The following is a 21176-nucleotide window of genomic DNA, read 5'->3' as shown; positions in this document are numbered from 1 at the left end:
TCAGTCCTCGTTCGTTCTCACAGGCAGCCACAAATGTTTCAAAGTTTGGAACCACTTCCTTGTTTTGTGACTCTCTGCTTTGTACATTTAAAAACTATAATAACTGTAAAATATCCACAATCAGACGACTTTATCTGTCATCAGTGTGACATCATGTTGTTATGAACAGAAGTCAGTTTAGGTGTCGAGCTGATCGAGCTGCTGAGTGGGCGAAGAACCGATCTCACTGTTCAATACACATACATATATAAAGTTACATTTGTGACTCCCTGGTGAACTTTAACCTAATTTGTAAGCGTTGAGGCTCCACAGACAGATAAGAAAAGAGAATAAGGAAGACATGATGGCTAAGAAAAAAAGAGGAGTCGACCATGCAGTGTGAAAATAATTAATCATAGTTTTCCTTTAAGTGTTTCTTGCACTCTGAATAAAAAATAATGATTTTCTTTGTTCAAAACACAACGACTAAATATTTCCCAGAGCTATTCTGAGCTGGACTGTCGCAAATGACTTTATTTAGAGTTTCTAAAATAACTGTTGAAAAGGACTCTGCTGCTGCTGCTTCAAAACGTAGCATGAAAGCTCTCCTTGCAGCTTCTTCCCCTTGCGGCTGACACCAGGGAAACTATTGTAACTCAACAGGTGAGCATATTTTGATTTGCAAATTTAATGTGGAATATCTTCATATTTCATTATCAGAAGCTAATCTAAGAGAGTCAGAGGAGGAAACTATTGTCAGGCGACATATTCACGAAAGTCTTTGTTTTCTTGTGCCATTAGTTCGGGCTCTGGAGACTCAGTTTGTTCCTAATATGAAACACAGAAAACGAAGAGGGAAAAAAGTTAAAGCCAATTTGCATAAAACACAAAAGAATCCCCTGGAGGATGAAATTCAGCCTGAGACCGAGCCATTAGAGGTTTTGTCGCACAGTTTTTAGAAAGTCTCTACCATAAGCAAATATGGAAATATTCCTCTGAATTCAAATGAGAGCGAGTGCACAGTTCCATCTTATTAACAAGGCAGCCCCTGTGTGTGTGTGTGCGTGTATGGGTGAATATAGCACGGGACCTTGATTTAAACCTGAGCTCCAAAGTCATTCTGACTCCAATTTGTGGAGCTATCCGTGAGCTATGTGGCTTAATGCCTCATATTTAAAAATGTAACAGAGTTTACGACCTGTAAACGGCGCTGCTCAGAGCGCTTTCTATCTGAAGAATAGGAGCCGCTGCCGCTCTGCATCGCGCGGCCTCGGCGGGGTGGGATGTATTTTTCACGGCTGTTTTCCTCCGTACCACATTTCAGCGTTTGCCCTCGCAGCACACTGACCAACAAAGCACAGAGAGCTTGATTACTGTTTTTCAAATGAGACAGAGTGAGTTACTGTTAGGAAGGAAAGTGACCAAGTATCCAAATAGCTGAGTAATGAGGCCGCTGTTTGACCCAGGCACATCATCAGTCTAAATCTAATCGACAGCACCAAAACAAATTGCACGGCCGAAAGGTACTTGTTATCGCATTGCTCTCTCTCTCTCCAGATCACTCTCCGCTCGCCCTCTCTCCTCCTCTCCACTCTTTCATGACTAGCTAATGAATGCAGATGGTGCTCTGGGGGATGCAGTGGTCTTATTACAGGGGTTGTGTGTGTGCAGTACGCTCAGCGTGCTGCAGTCAGGCTGTGGTGAAAGGTTCAATTGCCTCGGCGAAGCCCCCCACCTCAATAAACACAAGGGCTAAAGAGGTTTGTTTATTGGGCCCACCTTGACGCGACCTCCGTAGCTCAGGGGACGGGCTGCGTGATTACCGAAGTGTCAGTGCAGCCCGGGGAGAGCGGGGGGGCGGGCTCCTCGCGTTGGTTCCCTCTGTCTTTCATTCTTTTGGAATAAATCACAGGAATAAGCGCACAAACCACAAGAGAGGGGCGAATGTAAAACCAGAGAGACAGAGACGTAAGCCCCAAGATTAAATGGTTTATACGACATGTTTGCAGTCAAACAAGTGGGATTTAGCCTCCACCGTCAGTCGACAATCATCAAGTATACTCAGACAACAGATTAACACATGAGAAGGTGACCTGTAAACAAGTGACTCCAAATGAATGATGTGGAGTTACAGTGGCCCTAAAACTTTACATGGACAAAGTATGCAGACACTTTATGTAACACCTGTATTGATGTCGACCTAAAATAAAACTGTTCACGTGCTGCTCTTACAGCCAGAGATGTCGGTGCCTGGCTGCAGCCACAGCAGCATTAGTGATGCTGGGCGACAGAGCCTGACTTTCACTCCAAGTTCAGTTGATTTGAAGGTGTTGGACGGGGTCGAGGTCAGGGACCTGTGCAGGCCTGTCTTCAATACTAACTCCAGAATACTACTTCTTCATAGAGCTCACTTTGTGCATGGCGGCGCTGTCATGTTTAAAACATCACGTTAACAGTATGTAGACCGTGCTTTCCATTTCATATCTATCTTGTGTTTTGTGGAAGTGATGTTAAAGATGAGCGACAGAAAATACACATCCACATCCCTGCACACTTATTCTAACTTCAGTGACAACATTAAGAGGGAGCGATGTTGTCCTGATAATCGGCTGTGATTATCTTCAGCTTCGTGCCTATGACCAAATCACAGCCGTGCTGATATTCAGTACACCATCACGACAACTTCGAGTGTGATATTGCTTTCATACAACAGTTACACAAGCGGCAAATAGTAGTAAAAAGTAACAGTCAACAACAGATTATTATTTTTTGTGGCAGTAAGTGACATGAACATTCCAGTGTAAAGAAACCTTCCTCCTCTCTGAATCACTCCGCTACACCAAACATGCACGCGCATTTAGCAACTGGTGCGTGCCGTGCAGCCGTTGTGCGGTGTGTCTCTCTGCAGCTCCGAGGCAACCTTTGAACTGTTCGTACTATAAAATTACTTAAAAAAATCAACCTAACCTTTTTGTACTAACAGTAATAATGTACTGTATGTGCCAAAACGACCAATTATGCAACAAAAAGTTAAACTTTACTATGTGAAAGATAAGAAAATCAAAGTTTTAATACTTATATTGTGTCTGCAGAGATAATCCAAGAGCTGTTGTATCACCCTGCCCTTTATTTTACAGCCGCGAGCAGCTCATCCACGTCCTACGTGCTCTGAATCGTGGAGCAAAGGTCACAGAGGTACGCTCACAAATGTCCTAGTATGCATCCTGTCCTTTTAACACAAATTAGGAACACTACTCCAGTGTGAACACACTACATACTCAAAACCTACTCAGGATCATTTACAGCTTGTTTCTACATTTTAATAAAGATACATAAAGATGGAAAAACTTGAAATTAGTTGTTGGTTGTGGTGAAACAGCAACAGAAATCTTTGGTCAAATTGTGATGTAAATGTGTAAATGTGGATTATTAGGCCAATACATTTTAAAATCATGATATAATATTGTCTCATATGTGCTTCCTGTCCGGTAGTGTCTCCACTGGTGAATCTGAATAAAGCAACTGAAGGGTAAAATGATCCAGCAGCTGTTTTATTCCTCCTCTGTCTTCCACATCATTTGAAACACCTCATCAGGGTTTATGATTTCAGGCGTTTCAGTTCATATCACTAAAGTGCATCCTCTCCCCATGCAGTCTACCCCGTCACAGCCCTGGGTTTGCGATGCCCTATCAAAGCCTTTAGCTGGTCGTGTTTTTGTTTTCAGTTAACGTGGGGTCGTTTCCCCTCCAGCCATTGTGTGCTGTTTGTCCTCCAGTGGAATAAGGCTCATTATCTCAATGTGAAGTCACAGTTCCTACCGATACGCTCAGGGATCGGGCCGTCTCTCCATTAAGAGAAATCACTTTGAAAGGTCTTTTCCCCTGCCACTTACACACACGCACACACACACACACACACGCACGCATGCACACTCTTACTGTACTGGTATTACTTTTCTCCATGTGATGCTTGACTTGCATGACCGCTCAACTGCTAAATTCCCATGTGCACAGAGAAAACCAACCTTGCAGTTCATTTTTGACTTGCTGGTGAGCAGAGAAACCGAGAACGCTCGCCTAATGATATCTTCTGAAACAGTCAGTGAGAGAGCTCCATCTGAATCATCCGACACGTAGTGTGTTATAATTTAATGATAGAGTATAAGTTGCATCATATTTGTTATGATGATAAATGGTTGTTAAAATGTCAAGTTCTATTTCAGGAGTTTAATAAGCTTGTTTTTTTACAGAGCAGCTCCAGTCATGTTTTAAGACATATAAAATGCTCTGCTTGAAATAATAAATTGAGTCTGATACGTTTAATAACCTAAAAATCCTCTCACAGCATCTCCTCCTTCTCCCTCATTAAAAATTCCCTAATCTCCATAGTTCCCGCCCACTATGCAGATTTCCAACCACCCCCTCTGCCGTCATTTAGTGTCAACTTGTTGAAACTTAGCTAGCTTGAAATGTAGTAGTTAGTAGCAGTAACGTTAACGTTAGTAGTCAGTAGTGAGTTTGCAAAAATGACGATGACGGTTACAGCTGGCTCGAGCATCGCCGAAGTGGTTGCCAAAGGTTACATGTAATGATATGCATAGCATCACCCCGTCCATTAACAGGATTGGCTCCTTAGGTTTGTGATGTCACAAACCTGCCAATCTGAAAAGACGTTGTTCAGCCTGTCCTTGGTACACTGCAGGTTAAAAGCAGACGAGGAGATGACTGCTTATGTTGTCCCTGATGTGTCTTGTAGCACATGAAGAACACCACACGGAGATGTTTACAAGGTTAAACACTTGATTTTACCTGTTGGTCTTTAATTAAACCTCTAACAACAGTAAAGAGGAGCAGAAAAGTCTATTTAATGGCTACATATAAATATAGCTGAGGTTTGAATCTCTTGGAATATTGTGTCAGAAAAATGTACATTTGTATAAATAAACTCCATCTTCCCTCAACAATGGCCATTAAAGCCTCTTCAGCAGGAACAATACCTGTGTACTGCACGTATAATTCTACATGTATTTGTTCGTTTTTCCACTGAAAGCCACTAATGCTCAGAAATCATCTATAAATATCTATCCTGCTGATGCATTTTCCACACTCTGATGCTGCTGTTGTTGTTTCTTCTGCCTTCCTGGAAGCCAAAAGCTCCCATTATTCTCCAAAATATATTCAAAACAGTTATCTAGGTCAATCTTTTCAAACTCTTCCTGGGCAATGACTATAATAGGGAAAATATGAATGAATAAAATTACACCAGTACTTATCTTTAACCTTCAGCTCCTGCTGTGGAGCTTTTAATCAGTCAGTAGAAGCAGATTTTGCTGTTCTGGGCAAGATGCCCTGGAAAAATAACAATGAGGAACACATGTAGTGTTGTACCTATGTGGCTTCTGTGTGACGATGCACTGGTCAGTTGTCCCCAAAGAGACACCATACAAATGGTCAGCAGCAGCGCCCTTCTGCACATGCTCTGTAGGTCCCTCTCCTGCATTCTGGAAAAAGAAGAAGAGAAAAAAAATCATCAATGGCCGGCCATATTTACATCACACAAACACTCAGATGTGCAGGCTGGCTCGTTTGGGCTCACGCCAACAAGCTCCCAAAGCTTCAGCTTGGCAGTCAGAGGTGGTCAATTAGAGTAACTCCTGAAATCACAAAGCTTGGATCTACAGAGCTTTAACTGGACGCCTTGGCTGTGTTAGGGATAAGCCTGCTGAGAGACACACACACAGCAACATGCTGCCAGGAACTTTAGATTAGTACCATGGCAACACATATCGGTGACAACCTTCTATTAAGACCCAGTCAAACACAATCACAATCAATCACAGCAATCAATGTCTTCACTCAGAGATGAAAGTAAATCTGTGTTTTATTTGCATCAAGTTCAACATAGAGCAATTTCACTTTTAATTCATGCTGTTGAAAAATAGCAGCTCGACTAGCAGAGTCCCTAACAGGGGAAGCTATCATAGCTAATTAGCTTTGCAACACAATCCAGCTAATTTAATCTCCTATAAGCTGTTTAAAAAAAGAGGAATGATTTCCTCACAGTTGTGAGACAGAAGTTTATGATACAAATAATTGTTTTAACAACTGCGTGAACTCGACTCATTAGCAACAAAACAAACAAGCCTGCTAGCTCTGAGTTAGCAAACAAGTTAGACGGGAAATCTTAATTTCCTCCTACATGACTCTTTACTGAATGAAAGTAAAGTAACACACACATTCCAGGTATGAGTAAACATCACTGTTCAAACAAAGAGCTGTGTTCTTTTGTGTTCTGACTGAAAAGAGCTTACATGTTTATGGCTTGCTAGCTTGTTAGAAGTTAGCTCAGGTAGGAGTAATCCTCATAGTTCCAATGAAAAATGAGAGTTTTCTATTCTGAATAGAGCTAGCATGTTTCTGGCTTGTTTGTCTTTAATATGTTGTTTTGTCTATTGTCCTGATATTGACACTATTTTTCCTAGCACCTAGCGAGAAACATCTCGTTCAGCTTAACCTTGTATGTAGATGAATGACAATAAAGTTGAATTGTTAGCAGTTAGCTTACCAGCTACAGTATTTCACCAACCAGCCCTGTGAGTAATCACTGTGTCTCTATGCCAAAAGCACCAAATATTTTGCTGTGCCACTTTACGGTGCGACTTGGATTTTACTGCAGCTTCCAGCCCTCTTCAACTTTTCATATGTTTCAGGGATTTAAGTTTTCTTCACTTTCTTTAACACATTTATGTCTGGATTTCTGCCTCTTTCCCTACAAATGAGGTGAACATTTTAGCATCCTTCACTATGGACAGTTTACACTGGGGCTATTTCTTTAGTGGAAAATATTACCATAAAAATTGTAGACCTTTTATTTCTGTGAATTATGTATTCACTGCTATTGTATTATAAATATACAGTATATCTAAAAAGCCTCTGTGAAATAGGCAAACTACGTTCCACTATTGAAATTCTATTCATCTAAAAACCTACAGAGCCTGGACAATAACACTGTTTGGTGGGTACCAGTATTGCTATTGCTAAAATAATAATGTAAGAGGTAGCCTTTATTTGCTGTTTATTTGAGTATACAAAGCACACCAAGAACTCTTCCCCGGATTCCTTAGTGTGCTTTGTAGAATAACTTGAATGCATCCTGTAAACTTTTAATGTGCGACAGCTTACTTGTTTGAAGTGCAGGGAAGTACAGCAGGTGAATTAGAGCCATTACATCCTGGACAATCCTGTCGCCATGTCAAGGATAATTAATAGTTTTGAATAATTAATGAAGACACCGCTGCTGTGCCACACGCTTTAATGCACACAGCACCTGACACTCCGACTAAGAGCTGTAAGCAACAATTAATGTTTCTATTAATGCTCCTGTAACCAAACTTTAAATAAAAACATGATTCATTGTACAATGTGGCTGTAGTAGGCTTGGTAATGTTTATTTCTGCTGAAATAAAGATAAGAGGCCTGATGATCAGACTTTGTCTTGTGTGCAGGGAAAGCCTAACCTATATAACTATTTTTTGAAGGAGTGGCTCTGTGGCTTCCTTGCATGAGATTTGTTTGAGCAGCGTGAGACAGAGCCTGAACGAAGTCGTCTCACACCACAAGTGAGAGAGTTGGCAACCCCGTATAAACACACTGCAATTTATAATGCCAATTTAGCCGTGGAGACAGCGAGAACAAATGAAGTCTGTTTACTCTCTCTGTCTCCTTCTCTCCCACTTGCTGTCATCCCGCTACCTGGGAGGTGAGTAATGCTGTTTGTGTGCTCCGTCTTAATGTGCTCAGCTCAGTAATCTTCATGTACTTTCAGAGGGCTGTTGTCCAGTAATACTCTCCATCTCCATCTGAGAGGCCTGCGGAGAGCGGAGTGAGCAATGCAATCAGAGGCTCATCTTACTGCCAACACAACTAGCGTCCTCTCTCGTGAGAAAGCAATTGCAAATCACAGCTCTGCTTTGAACTCTGTTCCAGTGCAGCCACTCAAATTAGTAAAATGCTTGGTTTCATGCAAAGAGATCAACTCTTGCTTATCTGGCAGAGGCGCACATCTGAGGGGGATGTTTAGCCGTGACTGCCTTTGTTCTGGCAGCCAGAGCCGGGTGAGATCTGAACGGGGGGCTTTAATTCTGTACAGTATCAAGCGAGCTGATGCAATCCCGATGTTATGAGCGCTGAGACTGTAGACAAACATAGACGTGTATTTCTGAAGGGACTATTTGAAGCATGGGGTTTCGGTTAAAACTCATTTCCATCTGGTCAGGTGGTGGAGCCAAATGATACAACTTTGGGGAAAGGCTTTGGATCTGAGCTGAGGCGTCTGTGGCTCAGCGGTAGCGTAATATGGCGCAGGATGAAGGACTACATTAAGACGAAGGAGGCTACATCCTCGCCGAAGCCAGCTACTGATCTGGCCAATGATAAGCCAGCGCAGGTAACTGAGAGGCTGGCGGTGGTAATTGAGAAGCTGCCTATTCATTTGACCAGGGTGGCAAGTCATGCATCTAGCATAGCAACCGATTGGATCGGCTACTGGCTCGGCTGGTCATTAGCTTCCGAGGCTAGCAACTAGCACGTCAAAGCTAGCAACCCACTGGATCGGCTACTGGCTAGGCTGGTCATTAGCTTTTGAGGCTGGTCGTTAGCTTTCGAGGCTGACGACAAGCACGCTGAAGCTAGCTACGTTAGAATTGACTTGGCTGGTAATTTTCTTCTGTTGTATTTTATTGGCAGATTGGAGCCAAATGTGCCGCGTTACCGCCACCAACTGTCAACACGTAGGATTTATCTAGATTTTTTAAATTAGTCTATATGTTGTTACCAGCCTCCTCTGTCTACCAGGGAGGTGAAGGTATGACAAACTCACTGCTGTCCCATCTCAGTATCCCCTCTCCTTTCGCTGCTTTCTTGGGGTAATGATCCCACTGAATGGCCGGAAGTACAATTTAATCTAATCATCAGCTAAAATTAATCCCAACAAAGATCAAAACCATACTTTGATTGCTTAGCATCAATCTCTACACTTTGCTGGCTAGTCTATTGAGTCACTGGATCCAACAGTTTTCTTCTTCCTTCTGTCGATGCCTCACGTCTCATTGCCATTGTCCACTTTCGACCTTGTAAAAAGGATCTGTTTTCTTCTCAGGTGCTCATAAAGCCTTATATCTGTGTCCTTATCATGTGGATTGTGCATCCCACCACACAACGTTTCTATGTGGTTTGCCAGTAAGCAGAAGTTACAAGGACAAAATACACAATACAAAGTCAGTGACGAGCAATGAATTGTTTTCCCTTCCAGTTAATTGAGCTCTGTCTTTATATCCTCTGAAAAATCTATTTAATCAAGCAGGTGATGAGATACAGGTGGCAGAACTGCTAGCTAGCAAACATGAGGAAGAAAATACTTAGACAAATGTATGTCTCAAGAATAAAGACATGAGTGAAAAACATACCTTTAAAGGTACGTTTAACTTCTATGAATCATCTGATATCTTAACAGATTTAAATACACCTGAAACCTTTGAAGACATTGCAGTTGTTAAAAGAACATCTGTGTGGATCTGTGAGCAGAACATCTCATTACAAAATCAGATACTGCAGCAGCAGTGAAACCAAAGTGGTTCACTTCACAGCCAGGAAACACATTTCCACCTGTACTCCCTGTAGTTTCTGACAACAGCTGCAACACCAGACCACATGATGACCAGATGTTTCCAACACACAAACACACGACTTCTAATGAGACCACCTCGACTGTCCGACTCACTTTGAGTTCATTACCTCTAATTTCACTTCTGTTCATCTTAAAAAAGGATTGGTGGACCCACGTTAAATTGTTCGCCTTCTCTTCACCATCTTAGTTTAACGTCTTTGCAGCCAGTGATAACAAGAAAGTGAGAAAACTAATAAATCCGCTCCGACAGCTGAACTCCAGAAATAATTGGAGTTTGAGTGCATGCTGCTTGTTGAAAATGAAATGTCTAACAGTTCGTCTGAGAGGGTAGATTTTGGCGCCGGGCTGCAGGACGCCAGGTTTTATTCTAAACATGATTTAAATCTACTCGAGCATCTAATTCTACAATTTCCATCTTGTGTCTGGTCGTGTTCAGGTGGCCTGTTGGAGCTGGTTAACAGGAAAATTACTCCACCTGATGGATGTGGCACTGAGAGCAGGTGGCTCATCACGAAATGGCCTGATCAGGGTAAACCTATTTAGAGAGAGGTTACGGCTGATTTTTACATGCTGCAGGAACACACACACACACACACACACACACACACACACACACACATTCAGAGTGAAGTTCAGTTTGGAGGCAGTTTGTACTTCAAGTTATTTTCACTTGTTTGTTTACTGCAGGCTGATGCAACGTTTTGTGTCAAACAAATTAACTCTGTAATTCATTTTCCTCTATTAACTTTGTTTAATTTTATGACACACTTACACCTTGTACTTTTTAATGATTTTTTGACTAATGCAAAAGTAAATACACTTTTGTTTCCACTGTACTTTAGCTTTTGTGTTCTTTTTGAGGAACTTGCGAGACCCTGACAAAGTTATGTGACAGTTTCTGCTGACTCAATCATGCTCCTTTGAGTTTAGGTTTTTAAAGGCTACTTTTTATTTATAATGTGGTGGAAATTACCTGCAGGAGACTTTTATTAGTAACATAAGCCGAGTTCGTCTGCAGAGTAACTGAATAAACACATACTGTACAATTCTGCTAGGAGTTCAGGGTCTCTGTTATCGCTGGTGTTCACACAACTGCAAATAGCAAATAGCTATTTTGAACAAAACATAATGGATTTTTTTTCCTCAATATATTGACAAATCTGCAAAGTCACGAAATATCCATATCCTTCACATATCACTTATTTCCCTTACTATACCTTTAATACTGTCTCATGCTTACTGAAAGATTACTGATGCTTTCATGGACATCTTAAGGCAGGGGTCTCCAACACTGCTCCTGGAGAGCTACCGTCCTGCACACCCGATTCGAATGTTTTGCTCGTTATCAATCCCCTGACATGCTTCAGTTGGTTGATAACGAGCAGATCATTCAAGTCAGGCGTGTTAGAGTACGGAGAAACCTAAAACATGCAGGACGGTAGCTCTCCAGGAGCAGGGTTGGAGACACCTGCGTTAAGGCAACACACAGCACTTTGTTAAGTTAGTGAAATGTCATGTTTTGGGTCCAAATTCCCACTGACATATTTAATACACACTATATATATGTATTTACAATGTAAATATACAACTACATGTCATAAAACACACTACTAAAACCACGTTATAATAGGCTTTGGGACACACTGATGGTCTTTTGCCTGAACCATGCTCTTTCCCTGGTTCAAGTATTTCTGTAGCCAAAGACTGACAACATGCAAAAGCATCAGGATGCAAACCCCCGTCTCAAGCTTTCCACTGCCATCATCCACTGCAGCCACCTGCGTACTTCTGCATGCTTTCAAAACATTTTAGACCATTAAAACATCAAAAAAGCAAAATGGAAAAAGGCACATCACTAAAAGCTTCACTGAGTGTCTTCTCCAAAAACAAGTGGTGACTAAATGTGGCTTTAAATGTCGCTCCTTTGTTTCAGTCCAGACTGAAATATCTCAACATCTACCTTATCTTATGTTTTGTAAAGAAATTCATGTTGCCCTGAAAATGAAATGACTGTGGTGATCAATTGCCCATTGCATCCCCCGAGGTTGAGATTTGGGGTTTTTAAGTCAAGTGTCTGAACAAGTATTGGAACCGCAATGCAATTCACAGGGCGGCCATTTTTCTCCAGCATCAAACGCAGAAGCTCAAATGGAGTAATAATGTCATAGTCCTTGAAAGGTTCTAGGTTTTAAAAGACAAATGAAAGTGAAAATCCAAAAGGACAGTGGGCCAAGTTAAAACTACTTATTTGATAACCATTAAGCTACAATCAGACAACAGCTAATATCAGCGGTTAGTCATTCCCTAACTAACATTAACTGCCAATATTACGCCTGGATCCCACAGGATCCGTGTCCTAAACGAGGTGCCACAAGGTTATATCATGATGTGTTCAAGGTCGGCTCAGAAAAATGACCATTAGGCGACGCTAAACGAAACAAGTCATCATGGTGTGTTCAAATGCAAATTCTAGAAAAAGAAAATTTAGATAGGCAACAATAATATAGTTGTATAGTGCACTTTAATGATAAAATTTAAGCAAATATTTAAACTGATGTAAAACATAATTTTATAAAGTAATAATCACTTTTTTCATGGAGTAATTTATAAAGTAATTCAATAACTTTTTAGTCAAGTAACTGGTAATTTGCATGGATGAGGGGTATTTTACAAAGGCAATTAATCGTGATTAATCAAAGCCTAAAACTGGTTAATCAGATTACATTTAATCGACTGACAGCACTCATTTTTAGTTTTTCATTTTGCCAAGTTATCAAAACAAGTATTGTGTATAATTGACATAATAAAATCATTTTTACTTTTTACTTTTGTACTTAAGTACATTTCAGAGCGTGTACTTGTTTACTTTTACTTAGGAAAGGAGTTGAATCAGTACTTCTACTTTTACCAGAGTCTTTTTTTACACAAGTATCAGTACTTCTACTTAAGTACAGAGTGTGAGTACTTTTGCCACCTCTGCAGTGATTGATTGAACAGAAAGTTCGCCATCGATTTAGACGGCTAGCAGAGGTTTACAGTTGGCTACCATTTGCTAACTTCCCGTAATAATCAACTTTGACAGGATTTTTGGCGGTGATTTCTCAAACTACAGACCAATTTCTCTCCTTCCACAGTTCTGAAAAATCTAAGAAAAATAATAATTTATAAAATACAATTTATTGAGTGAAAATGTTGTTTAATGACGAAAGTTCTCAGAGTGAAAGGTGTTTGTAACCTACAGACCAAAACCCAAATATATTCAGTTTATAAAGATAGGAAAAATAACGCGTGAATAACGTGATTGAAACCATAAATCAGAACCTTTGTCAGTGTCAGAGCAGAGCTTAAGTGTGAGATGTACGTCTTTGAACCTGTGCAGCACATTTTAGAAAAGACATGAACATATATTCAAACAGAAATTATTTTTTCAGAAATAGAATTTTTTTTGTTTTGTTTTATTTTTATTTTACTGTGGGAGGAAACCGAAGCGCTCGGAGTAAACCCACACCACACAGGAGCACACGCGGGCTCACATGAACACCTGTGTGGCCCTGAAGGGACCTGAAGTCCTCCCTCACATCCAGATCAGAGTCTCTGCGCGACTAGCCAAAGTGAGGCTGGTCGCGCAGAGAATAATCTGGACATGAGGTCGCACTTCAGGCCCCAGAAGACCTTTTCCACAGCTGAGGTGTTGTCATAGAAGGAGCCAGTAGGCACACTACCAGACAACATGACAGCTGTGAAAAGGGTCTGTCCCACCCAACCACCCGTAGACCACCGATGACTTGTCCTTTAGCCACGTTTGAAGCAGGCAGTCAGAGGCTTGAAGAGGGACTTGAAGAACCTCTTGATGCAGCTGCTCTTCTTCGGTGAAAGGTGCTTTTTCAGAGTCTCGATGATGCAGTTGTTCACAGACTCATCCTTTGCCAGCATGCCCAAACAAAGCTCCCCTTCATCAATCTTCTTGCGCAGGTCCTTGCGCACCGCCTTGCAGATCCTCTTCAGTTTTTTTGGAGCTAAATAAAAATCAATGTCAGAGCCCCTTATCTCTTTCAAGAGCATCTCCTTCAATGTCATTATGCTGGTTTTGTAAGCATCAAGGGACTGAACAGACGGTAGATCTTTCATAACCTGCCTTACCAGCTCCGACACCATCATTTCACAGAAGATGTCATCCAACTGTTGGGCTGGGGGGGCTATAACGTCATGAACAGCTTCATCAGCTGGCTCAGACAACACCATTTTATATTCAGACTCCAGGGGACTTGAAGCTGCTGGCAGAGGGACAATAGCTTGTTCAATCTGCCCCAGAGCCATGCTCACAGGGTCCCTCCTTCTCTGGTGCTGTTGTGCCTGCTCATTTAGCCATTCCCACATCAGCTTCATAAAATGGTCCACTTCAGTGTGAATCTCAACACGAACTTTGACCTTTTTGTCTTTTCCAGGTTTCAGGTGATGGAGTAGTACACCACTCAGACACTGAGCAAAATCTTCAGTCTGGCCATTGGAAATGTCTCCGGCAATTCTCTTGTACAGGCAGGTCTCATCTGGACACATTGTTACATCCTGTTCTTCTGCCTCCACAATCATGTCTTCCAGCAGGCCGTCCACCCCATCTATGAACACCTTCGTTATTTTTTGGTCTTTACAGGGTTGGTCGCCGTAAAGCTTGCTCCTGAATTTTGTCATAATGCTCAGGATTGACTCCCGGGCAAATTTGCGCAAATAGAGGGCCTTGATTTTACTTGCCACCCTTTCCCTGATTGATTGTTTGACTGGTTTAGGCTGTGATTTGATTTCCTGATCAGCAGTGCCAACCATCTCTTGCTCGTCATTCGTTACGATCTCAACAATCTCAAACGATGTCCGTTCTGTGTCCTGAGAAGATCTGGACTGAAGCAGGTCGAATTCTTCACCGTCAAAGCGAGCAATATTACTCGTCTGTTCCTCCAGGATGATCTTGACAGCTTTGACAGACGACATGAACTCGCTTGTAGCAGACTGAGCTCTGTTGATAACTTGTTCAATCTGCCCCAGAGCCATGCTCACAGGGTCCCTCCTTCTCTGGTGCTGTTGTGCCTGCTGATTTAGCCATTCCCACATTAGCTTCATAAAATGGTCCACTTCAGTGCGAATCTCAACACGAACTTTGACCTTTTTGTCTTTTCCAGGTTTCAGGTGATGGAGTAGTACACCACTCAGATGCTGAGCAAAATCTTCATTCTGGCCGCTGGAAATGTCTCCGGCAATTGTCTTGTACAGGCAGGTCTCATCTGGACACATAGTTACATCCTGATCTTCTGCCTGCACAATCATGTCTTCCAGCAGGCCGTCCACCCCATCTATGAACACCTTCGTTATTTTTTGGTCTTTACAGGGTTGGTCGCCGTAAAGCTTGCTCCTGAATTTTGTCACAATGCTCAGGATTGACTCCCGGGCAAATTTGCGCAAATAGAGGGCCTTGATTTTACTTGCCACCCTTTCCCTGATTGATTGTTTGACTGGTTTAGGCTGTGATTTGATTTCCTGATCAGCAGTGCCAACCATCTCTTGCTCGTCATTCGTTACGATCTCAACAATCTCAAACGATGTCCGTTCTGTGTCCTGAGAAGATCTGGACTGAAGCAGGTCGAATTCTTCACCGTCAAAGCGAGCAATATTACTCGTCTGTTCCTCCAGGATGATCTTGACAGCTTTGACAGACGACATGAACTCGCTTGTAACAGACTGAGCTCTATATGGTTCCTCTTCTTGCAGAGGAGTGACGGGGGTCTGACATGTTTCGCCTTCCTCCCCCTCCTGCTCAGTGTACTGTCCTAATGTTGAGGCAGATTCATGTGGCTGAGCCTTGTTTTTAACCAAGCAACCTGAAAACTTTGACACACAGCTTTTCAGGATTTTCCCGACATGTTGAACTAATTTGCGTCTAATGGGGAAAGGCTTGCCTCCCTCGTTCTTCTTGGTGCTGTTTCCACCACTTTGGGAGAGCTCCTTGTTTACTTTCTCCATTATTTCTGTGACCATGAGTTCTGTCACCTCCTTTGCCACGGGGCAGCAGATGTTACCTTTTACACCCACCACCTCAGCCATGGTCTGTGCAATAGTGTCACCCATGTCACCCACACACTCTTGGACCTGCTTTTCAGAGAGAACCAAGCTCTTCTGTGATCCTTCGGATCCAGAAGAGATTTTGGATGATTTGGATGTCACGGCACTCTCCTCCATTAAGTCTCTTTTGAATATCTCACTCATGAGATATTTAGACATAACGTCAATTATATCTAAACACATGTCCGTTAAGATATTTTTTGTTTCTTGGTCCACAGACCCTCCCTCCAGATTGTACCATTGTACCGCTTCCAGTTGGTCCAAAAACATGCGGATACTTGGACGAATTCTCTCCCTTGTGGCTAGTATATAGCTTTCTTCCATGTTCTTCATTGTTTTTGTGGTATTCATTGTTCTGGTTGTTTGTTGTCGCTGTGTTTCTCTTTGGGAAGGTGAAAATGTTAAATGTTTTGAAATGCCTGACATACAGTTAAGTCGATGTGTATGTAAACTCGGTCCTGTTGAGTAAAACGATTCAAATTTTTGGGTCCTACTTATAACCTTGGTCACTTGGTGACTGTGACATCACAGTGACATCACGGACCTACTTACAACCTTGCTCGGATGTCTGGCTTTGATCATTCTGGCTTTCATCCTCTGTTGATGTCATGACAGACCTGCTTGTGAATCTCGGTCACTTGGTGACTGTGACATCACTGTGACATCACGGTCATTTGGGGACTGTGACATCACAGTCATTTGGTGACATCACGGTAAATGTATTTACATTACCATGGATTTATTGTCATGTTAAAATGTATTTAATTTACTTGTAGACACTTAAAATACACACTTTCAAATACAGTTCAGGCAGTGTAATGTCTCTGCACAGTTCACTCCCTATCAATTGATGTTGTCTCGTGAGTCGGACGGCAACATTGTTTCCCTGGTCAAGAATTGTCCCATTTGGACGCTAAAAACCACACCACAGTCGTGAGGCAAACGGCTAGATGGTGATGTTTCTACATCTTTTAATGTTCTAGTCCAACCTTTTCCCCTAAAGGAAGAATAAATGACCATAATATTGCTATGAGAAAAGAAAATGCACGTCTTGGTTTATTTTTTACCATAAAACCACAGTTAGTTGTGTTCAGATGGCCATGGGACATCCAATCCAGCTACAAATAGTGCTATTACTCCATGCCTATTTCTAAAATGTAAATAAAATATTCTATTTTGGTACATCTTCAAGATTTGTATCTCAGCATTTGAATCATTTGGTGTTCTTAAGAGCCAAAAAATGTATCCAAGCAGTTTTTTTTTTGACATTGACAATTGTCAAATTTGTGCAAACTATTTAATAAAACATGTTTGATTGACAATAATACATGCTAATTTATTCACATTTTGTACTTCTTAAAGATGAAGTGGATGTTGGCAAGCAAGCAAAACTAAGTCATTATCGACGTTCTAGGTTTCTATCAGACAGATAAAATCATTTTATGGTTTCAGTTTGGTAAAAACATCAAATTCAGACTAGGAAAATTACCCAGATCATTTGAGGCTGATTTTAAAGTGGACCTTGGAGTCACAGCAGGACGTCTAAACAGTGTAATTAAGACGTATACACTTTAAAATGATGAAAGTGTTGTTGATTGATTTATTGGTTTGTGTTTATCAGCTTAATGTTGGAAAATAAACATTGTTTAAACATCCGACAGATGCCCAGGTCAGACAGGACGTTGGCCAGAACATTTCAGAACTTGTAGCATATCAAATTGTTAATCTGCACATAAAATGTATAGTATGATATATGCACACTGTGGCAACATGTTTCAACATTACTACAATGGCCAGGGAAGTCATCCAGCTTAAGGCCAGTTATGGTCAGCACAACTTGTATTTTGGGACTATTTTTGAACTATGACGACAAGTCTTGATTTTGAACAGCTAATATCAGCGGTTAGTCATTCCCTAACTAACATTAACTGCCAATATTACGCCTGGATCCCACAGGATCCGTGTCCTAAACGAGGTGCCACAAGGTTATATCATGATGTGTTCAAGGTCGGCTCAGAAAAATGACCATTAGGCGACGCTAAACGAAACAAGTCATCATGGTGTGTTCAAATGCAAATTCTAGAAAAAGAAAATTTAGATAGGCAACAATAATATAGTTGTATAGTGCACTTTAATGATAAAATTTAAGCAAATATTTAAACTGATGTAAAACATAATTTTATAAAGTAATAATCACTTTTTTCATGGAGTAATTTATAAAGTAATTCAATAACTTTTTAGTCAAGTAACTGGTAATTTGCATGGATGAGGGGTATTTTACAAAGGCAATTAATCGTGATTAATCAAAGCCTAAAACTGGTTAATCAGATTACATTTAATCGACTGACAGCACTCATTTTGAGTTTTTCATTTTGCCAAGTTATCAAAACAAGTATTGTGTATAATTGACATAATAAAATCATTTTTACTTTTTACTTTTGTACTTAAGTACATTTCAGAGCGTGTACTTGTTTACTTTTACTTAGGAAAGGAGTTGAATCAGTACTTCTACTTTTACCAGAGTCTTTTTTTACACAAGTATCAGTACTTCTACTTAAGTACAGAGTGTGAGTACTTTTGCCACCTCTGCAGTGATTGATTGAACAGAAAGTTCGCCATCGATTTAGACGGCTAGCAGAGGTTTACAGTTGGCTACCATTTGCTAACTTCCCGTAATAATCAACTTTGACAGGATTTTTGGCGGTGATTTCTCAAACTACAGACCAATTTCTCTCCTTCCACAGTTCTGAAAAATCTAAGAAAAATAATAATTTATAAAATACAATTTATTGAGTGAAAATGTTGTTTAATGACGAAAGTTCTCAGAGTGAAAGGTGTTTGTAACCTACAGACCAAAACCCAAATATATTCAGTTTATAAAGATAGGAAAAATAACGCGTGAATAACGTGATTGAAACCATAAATCAGAACCTTTGACAGTGTCAGAGCAGAGCTTAAGTGTGAGATGTACGTCTTTGAACCTGTGCAGCACATTTTAGAAAAGACATGAACATATATTCAAACAGAAATTATTTTTTCAGAAATAGAATTTTTTTTGTTTTTTTTAATTTTTATTTTACTGTGGGAGGAAACCGAAGCGCTCGGAGTAAACCCACACCACACAGGAGCACACGCGGGCTCACATGTACACCTGTGTGGCCCTGAAGGGATCTGAAGTCCTCCCTCACATCCAGATCAGAGTCTCTGCGCGACTAGCCAAAGTGAGGCTGGTCGTGCAGAGAATAATCTGGACATGAGGTCGCACTTCAGGCCCCAGAAGACCTTTTCCACAGCTGAGATGTTGTCATAGCAGGAGCCAGTAGGCACACTACCAGACAACATGACAGCTGTGAAAAGGGTCTGTCCCACCCAACCACCCGTAGACCACCGATGACTTGTCCTTTAGCCACGTTTGAAGCAGGCAGTCAGAGGCTTGAAGAGGGACTTGAAGAACCTCTTGATGCAGCTGCTCTTCTTCGGTGAAAGGTGCTTTTTCAGAGTCTCGATGATGCAGTTGTTCACAGACTCATCCTTTGCCAGCATGCCCAAACAAAGCTCCCCTTCATCAATCTTCTTGCGCAGGTCCTTGCGCACCGCCTTGCAGATCTTCTTCAGTTTTTTTGGAGCTAAATAAAAATCAATGTCAGAGCCCCTTATCTCTTTCAAGAGCATCTCCTTCAATGTCATTATGCTGGTTTTGTAAGCATCAAGGGACTGAACAGACGGTAGATCTTTCATAACCTGCCTTACCAGCTCCGACACCATCATTTCACAGAAGATGTCATCCAACTGTTGGGCTGGGGGGGCTATAACGTCATGAACAGCTTCATCAGCTGGCTCAGACAACACCATTTTATATTCAGACTCCAGGGGACTTGAAGCTGCTGGCAGAGGGACAATAGCTTGTTCAATCTGCCCCAGAGCCATGCTCACAGGGTCCCTCCTTCTCTGGTGCTGTTGTGCCTGCTCATTTAGCCATTCCCACATCAGCTTCATAAAATGGTCCACTTCAGTGTGAATCTCAACACGAACTTTGACCTTTTTGTCTTTTCCAGGTTTCAGGTGATGGAGTAGTACACCACTCAGACACTGAGCAAAATCTTCAGTCTGGCCATTGGAAATGTCTCCGGCAATTCTCTTGTACAGGCAGGTCTCATCTGGACACATTGTTACATCCTGTTCTTCTGCCTCCACAATCATGTCTTCCAGCAGGCCGTCCACCCCATCTATGAACACCTTCGTTATTTTTTGGTCTTTACAGGGTTGGTCGCCGTAAAGCTTGCTCCTGAATTTTGTCATAATGCTCAGGATTGACTCCCGGGCAAATTTGCGCAAATAGAGGGCCTTGATTTTACTTGCCACCCTTTCCCTGATTGATTGTTTGACTGGTTTAGGCTGTGATTTGATTTCCTGATCAGCAGTGCCAACCATCTCTTGCTCGTCATTCGTTACGATCTCAACAATCTCAAACGATGTCCGTTCTGTGTCCTGAGAAGATCTGGACTGAAGCAGGTCGAATTCTTCACCGTCAAAGCGAGCAATATTACTCGTCTGTTCCTCCAGGATGATCTTGACAGCTTTGACAGACGACATGAACTCGCTTGTAGCAGACTGAGCTCTGTTGATAACTTGTTCAATCTGCCCCAGAGCCATGCTCACAGGGTCCCTCCTTCTCTGGTGCTGTTGTGCCTGCTGATTTAGCCATTCCCACATTAGCTTCATAAAATGGTCCACTTCAGTGCGAATCTCAACACGAACTTTGACCTTTTTGTCTTTTCCAGGTTTCAGGTGATGGAGTAGTACACCACTCAGATGCTGAGCAAAATCTTCATTCTGGCCGCTGGAAATGTCTCCGGCAATTGTCTTGTACAGGCAGGTCTCATCTGGACACATAGTTACATCCTGATCTTCTGCCTGCACAATCATGTCTTCCAGCAGGCCGTCCACCCCATCTATGAACACCTTCGTTATTTTTTGGTCTTTACAGGGTTGGTCGCCGTAAAGCTTGCTCCTGAATTTTGTCACAATGCTCAGGATTGACTCCCGGGCAAATTTGCGCAAATAGAGGGCCTTGATTTTACTTGCCACCCTTTCCCTGATTGATTGTTTGATTGGTTTAGGCTGTGATTTGATTTCCTGATCAGCAGTGCCAACCATCTCTTGCTCGTCATTCGTTACGATCTCAACAATCTCAAACGATGTCCGTTCTGTGTCCTGAGAGGATCTGGACTGAAGCAGGTCGAATTCTTCACCGTCAAAGCGAGCAATATTACTCGTCTGTTCCTCCAGGATCATCTTGACTGCTTTGACAGACGACATGAACTCGCTTGTAACAGACTGAGCTCTATATGGTTCCTCTTCTTGCAGAGGAGTGACGGGGGTCTGACATGTTTCGCCTTCCTCC

General features: G+C 41.7%; 1 protein-coding gene across 1 annotated transcript in view; it reads right to left on the bottom strand.

Moving 5' to 3' along the window:
* Nucleotides 1–21176, bottom strand: part of tafa3a (TAFA chemokine like family member 3a) — a 181338-nt gene that overhangs the window by 47276 nt on the left and 112886 nt on the right. The window contains exon 2 of the mRNA XM_069678395.1: nt 5368–5480. Within this exon, the coding sequence (XP_069534496.1) occupies nt 5368–5479 (112 nt within the window). The 5' untranslated portion in view covers nt 5480. The remainder of the gene's footprint in view (nt 1–5367; nt 5481–21176) is intronic.

The sequence above is a fragment of the Semicossyphus pulcher genome, unplaced genomic scaffold, assembly GCF_022749685.1.
Source record: "Semicossyphus pulcher isolate SPU_LCO1_2020_fin unplaced genomic scaffold, fSemPul1.0.p SCAF_3, whole genome shotgun sequence".
NCBI lineage: Eukaryota > Metazoa > Chordata > Actinopteri > Labriformes > Labridae > Semicossyphus > Semicossyphus pulcher.
Note: the sequence above shows the minus strand (reverse complement) of the source record. Positions and strands in the feature narration are given on the sequence as shown.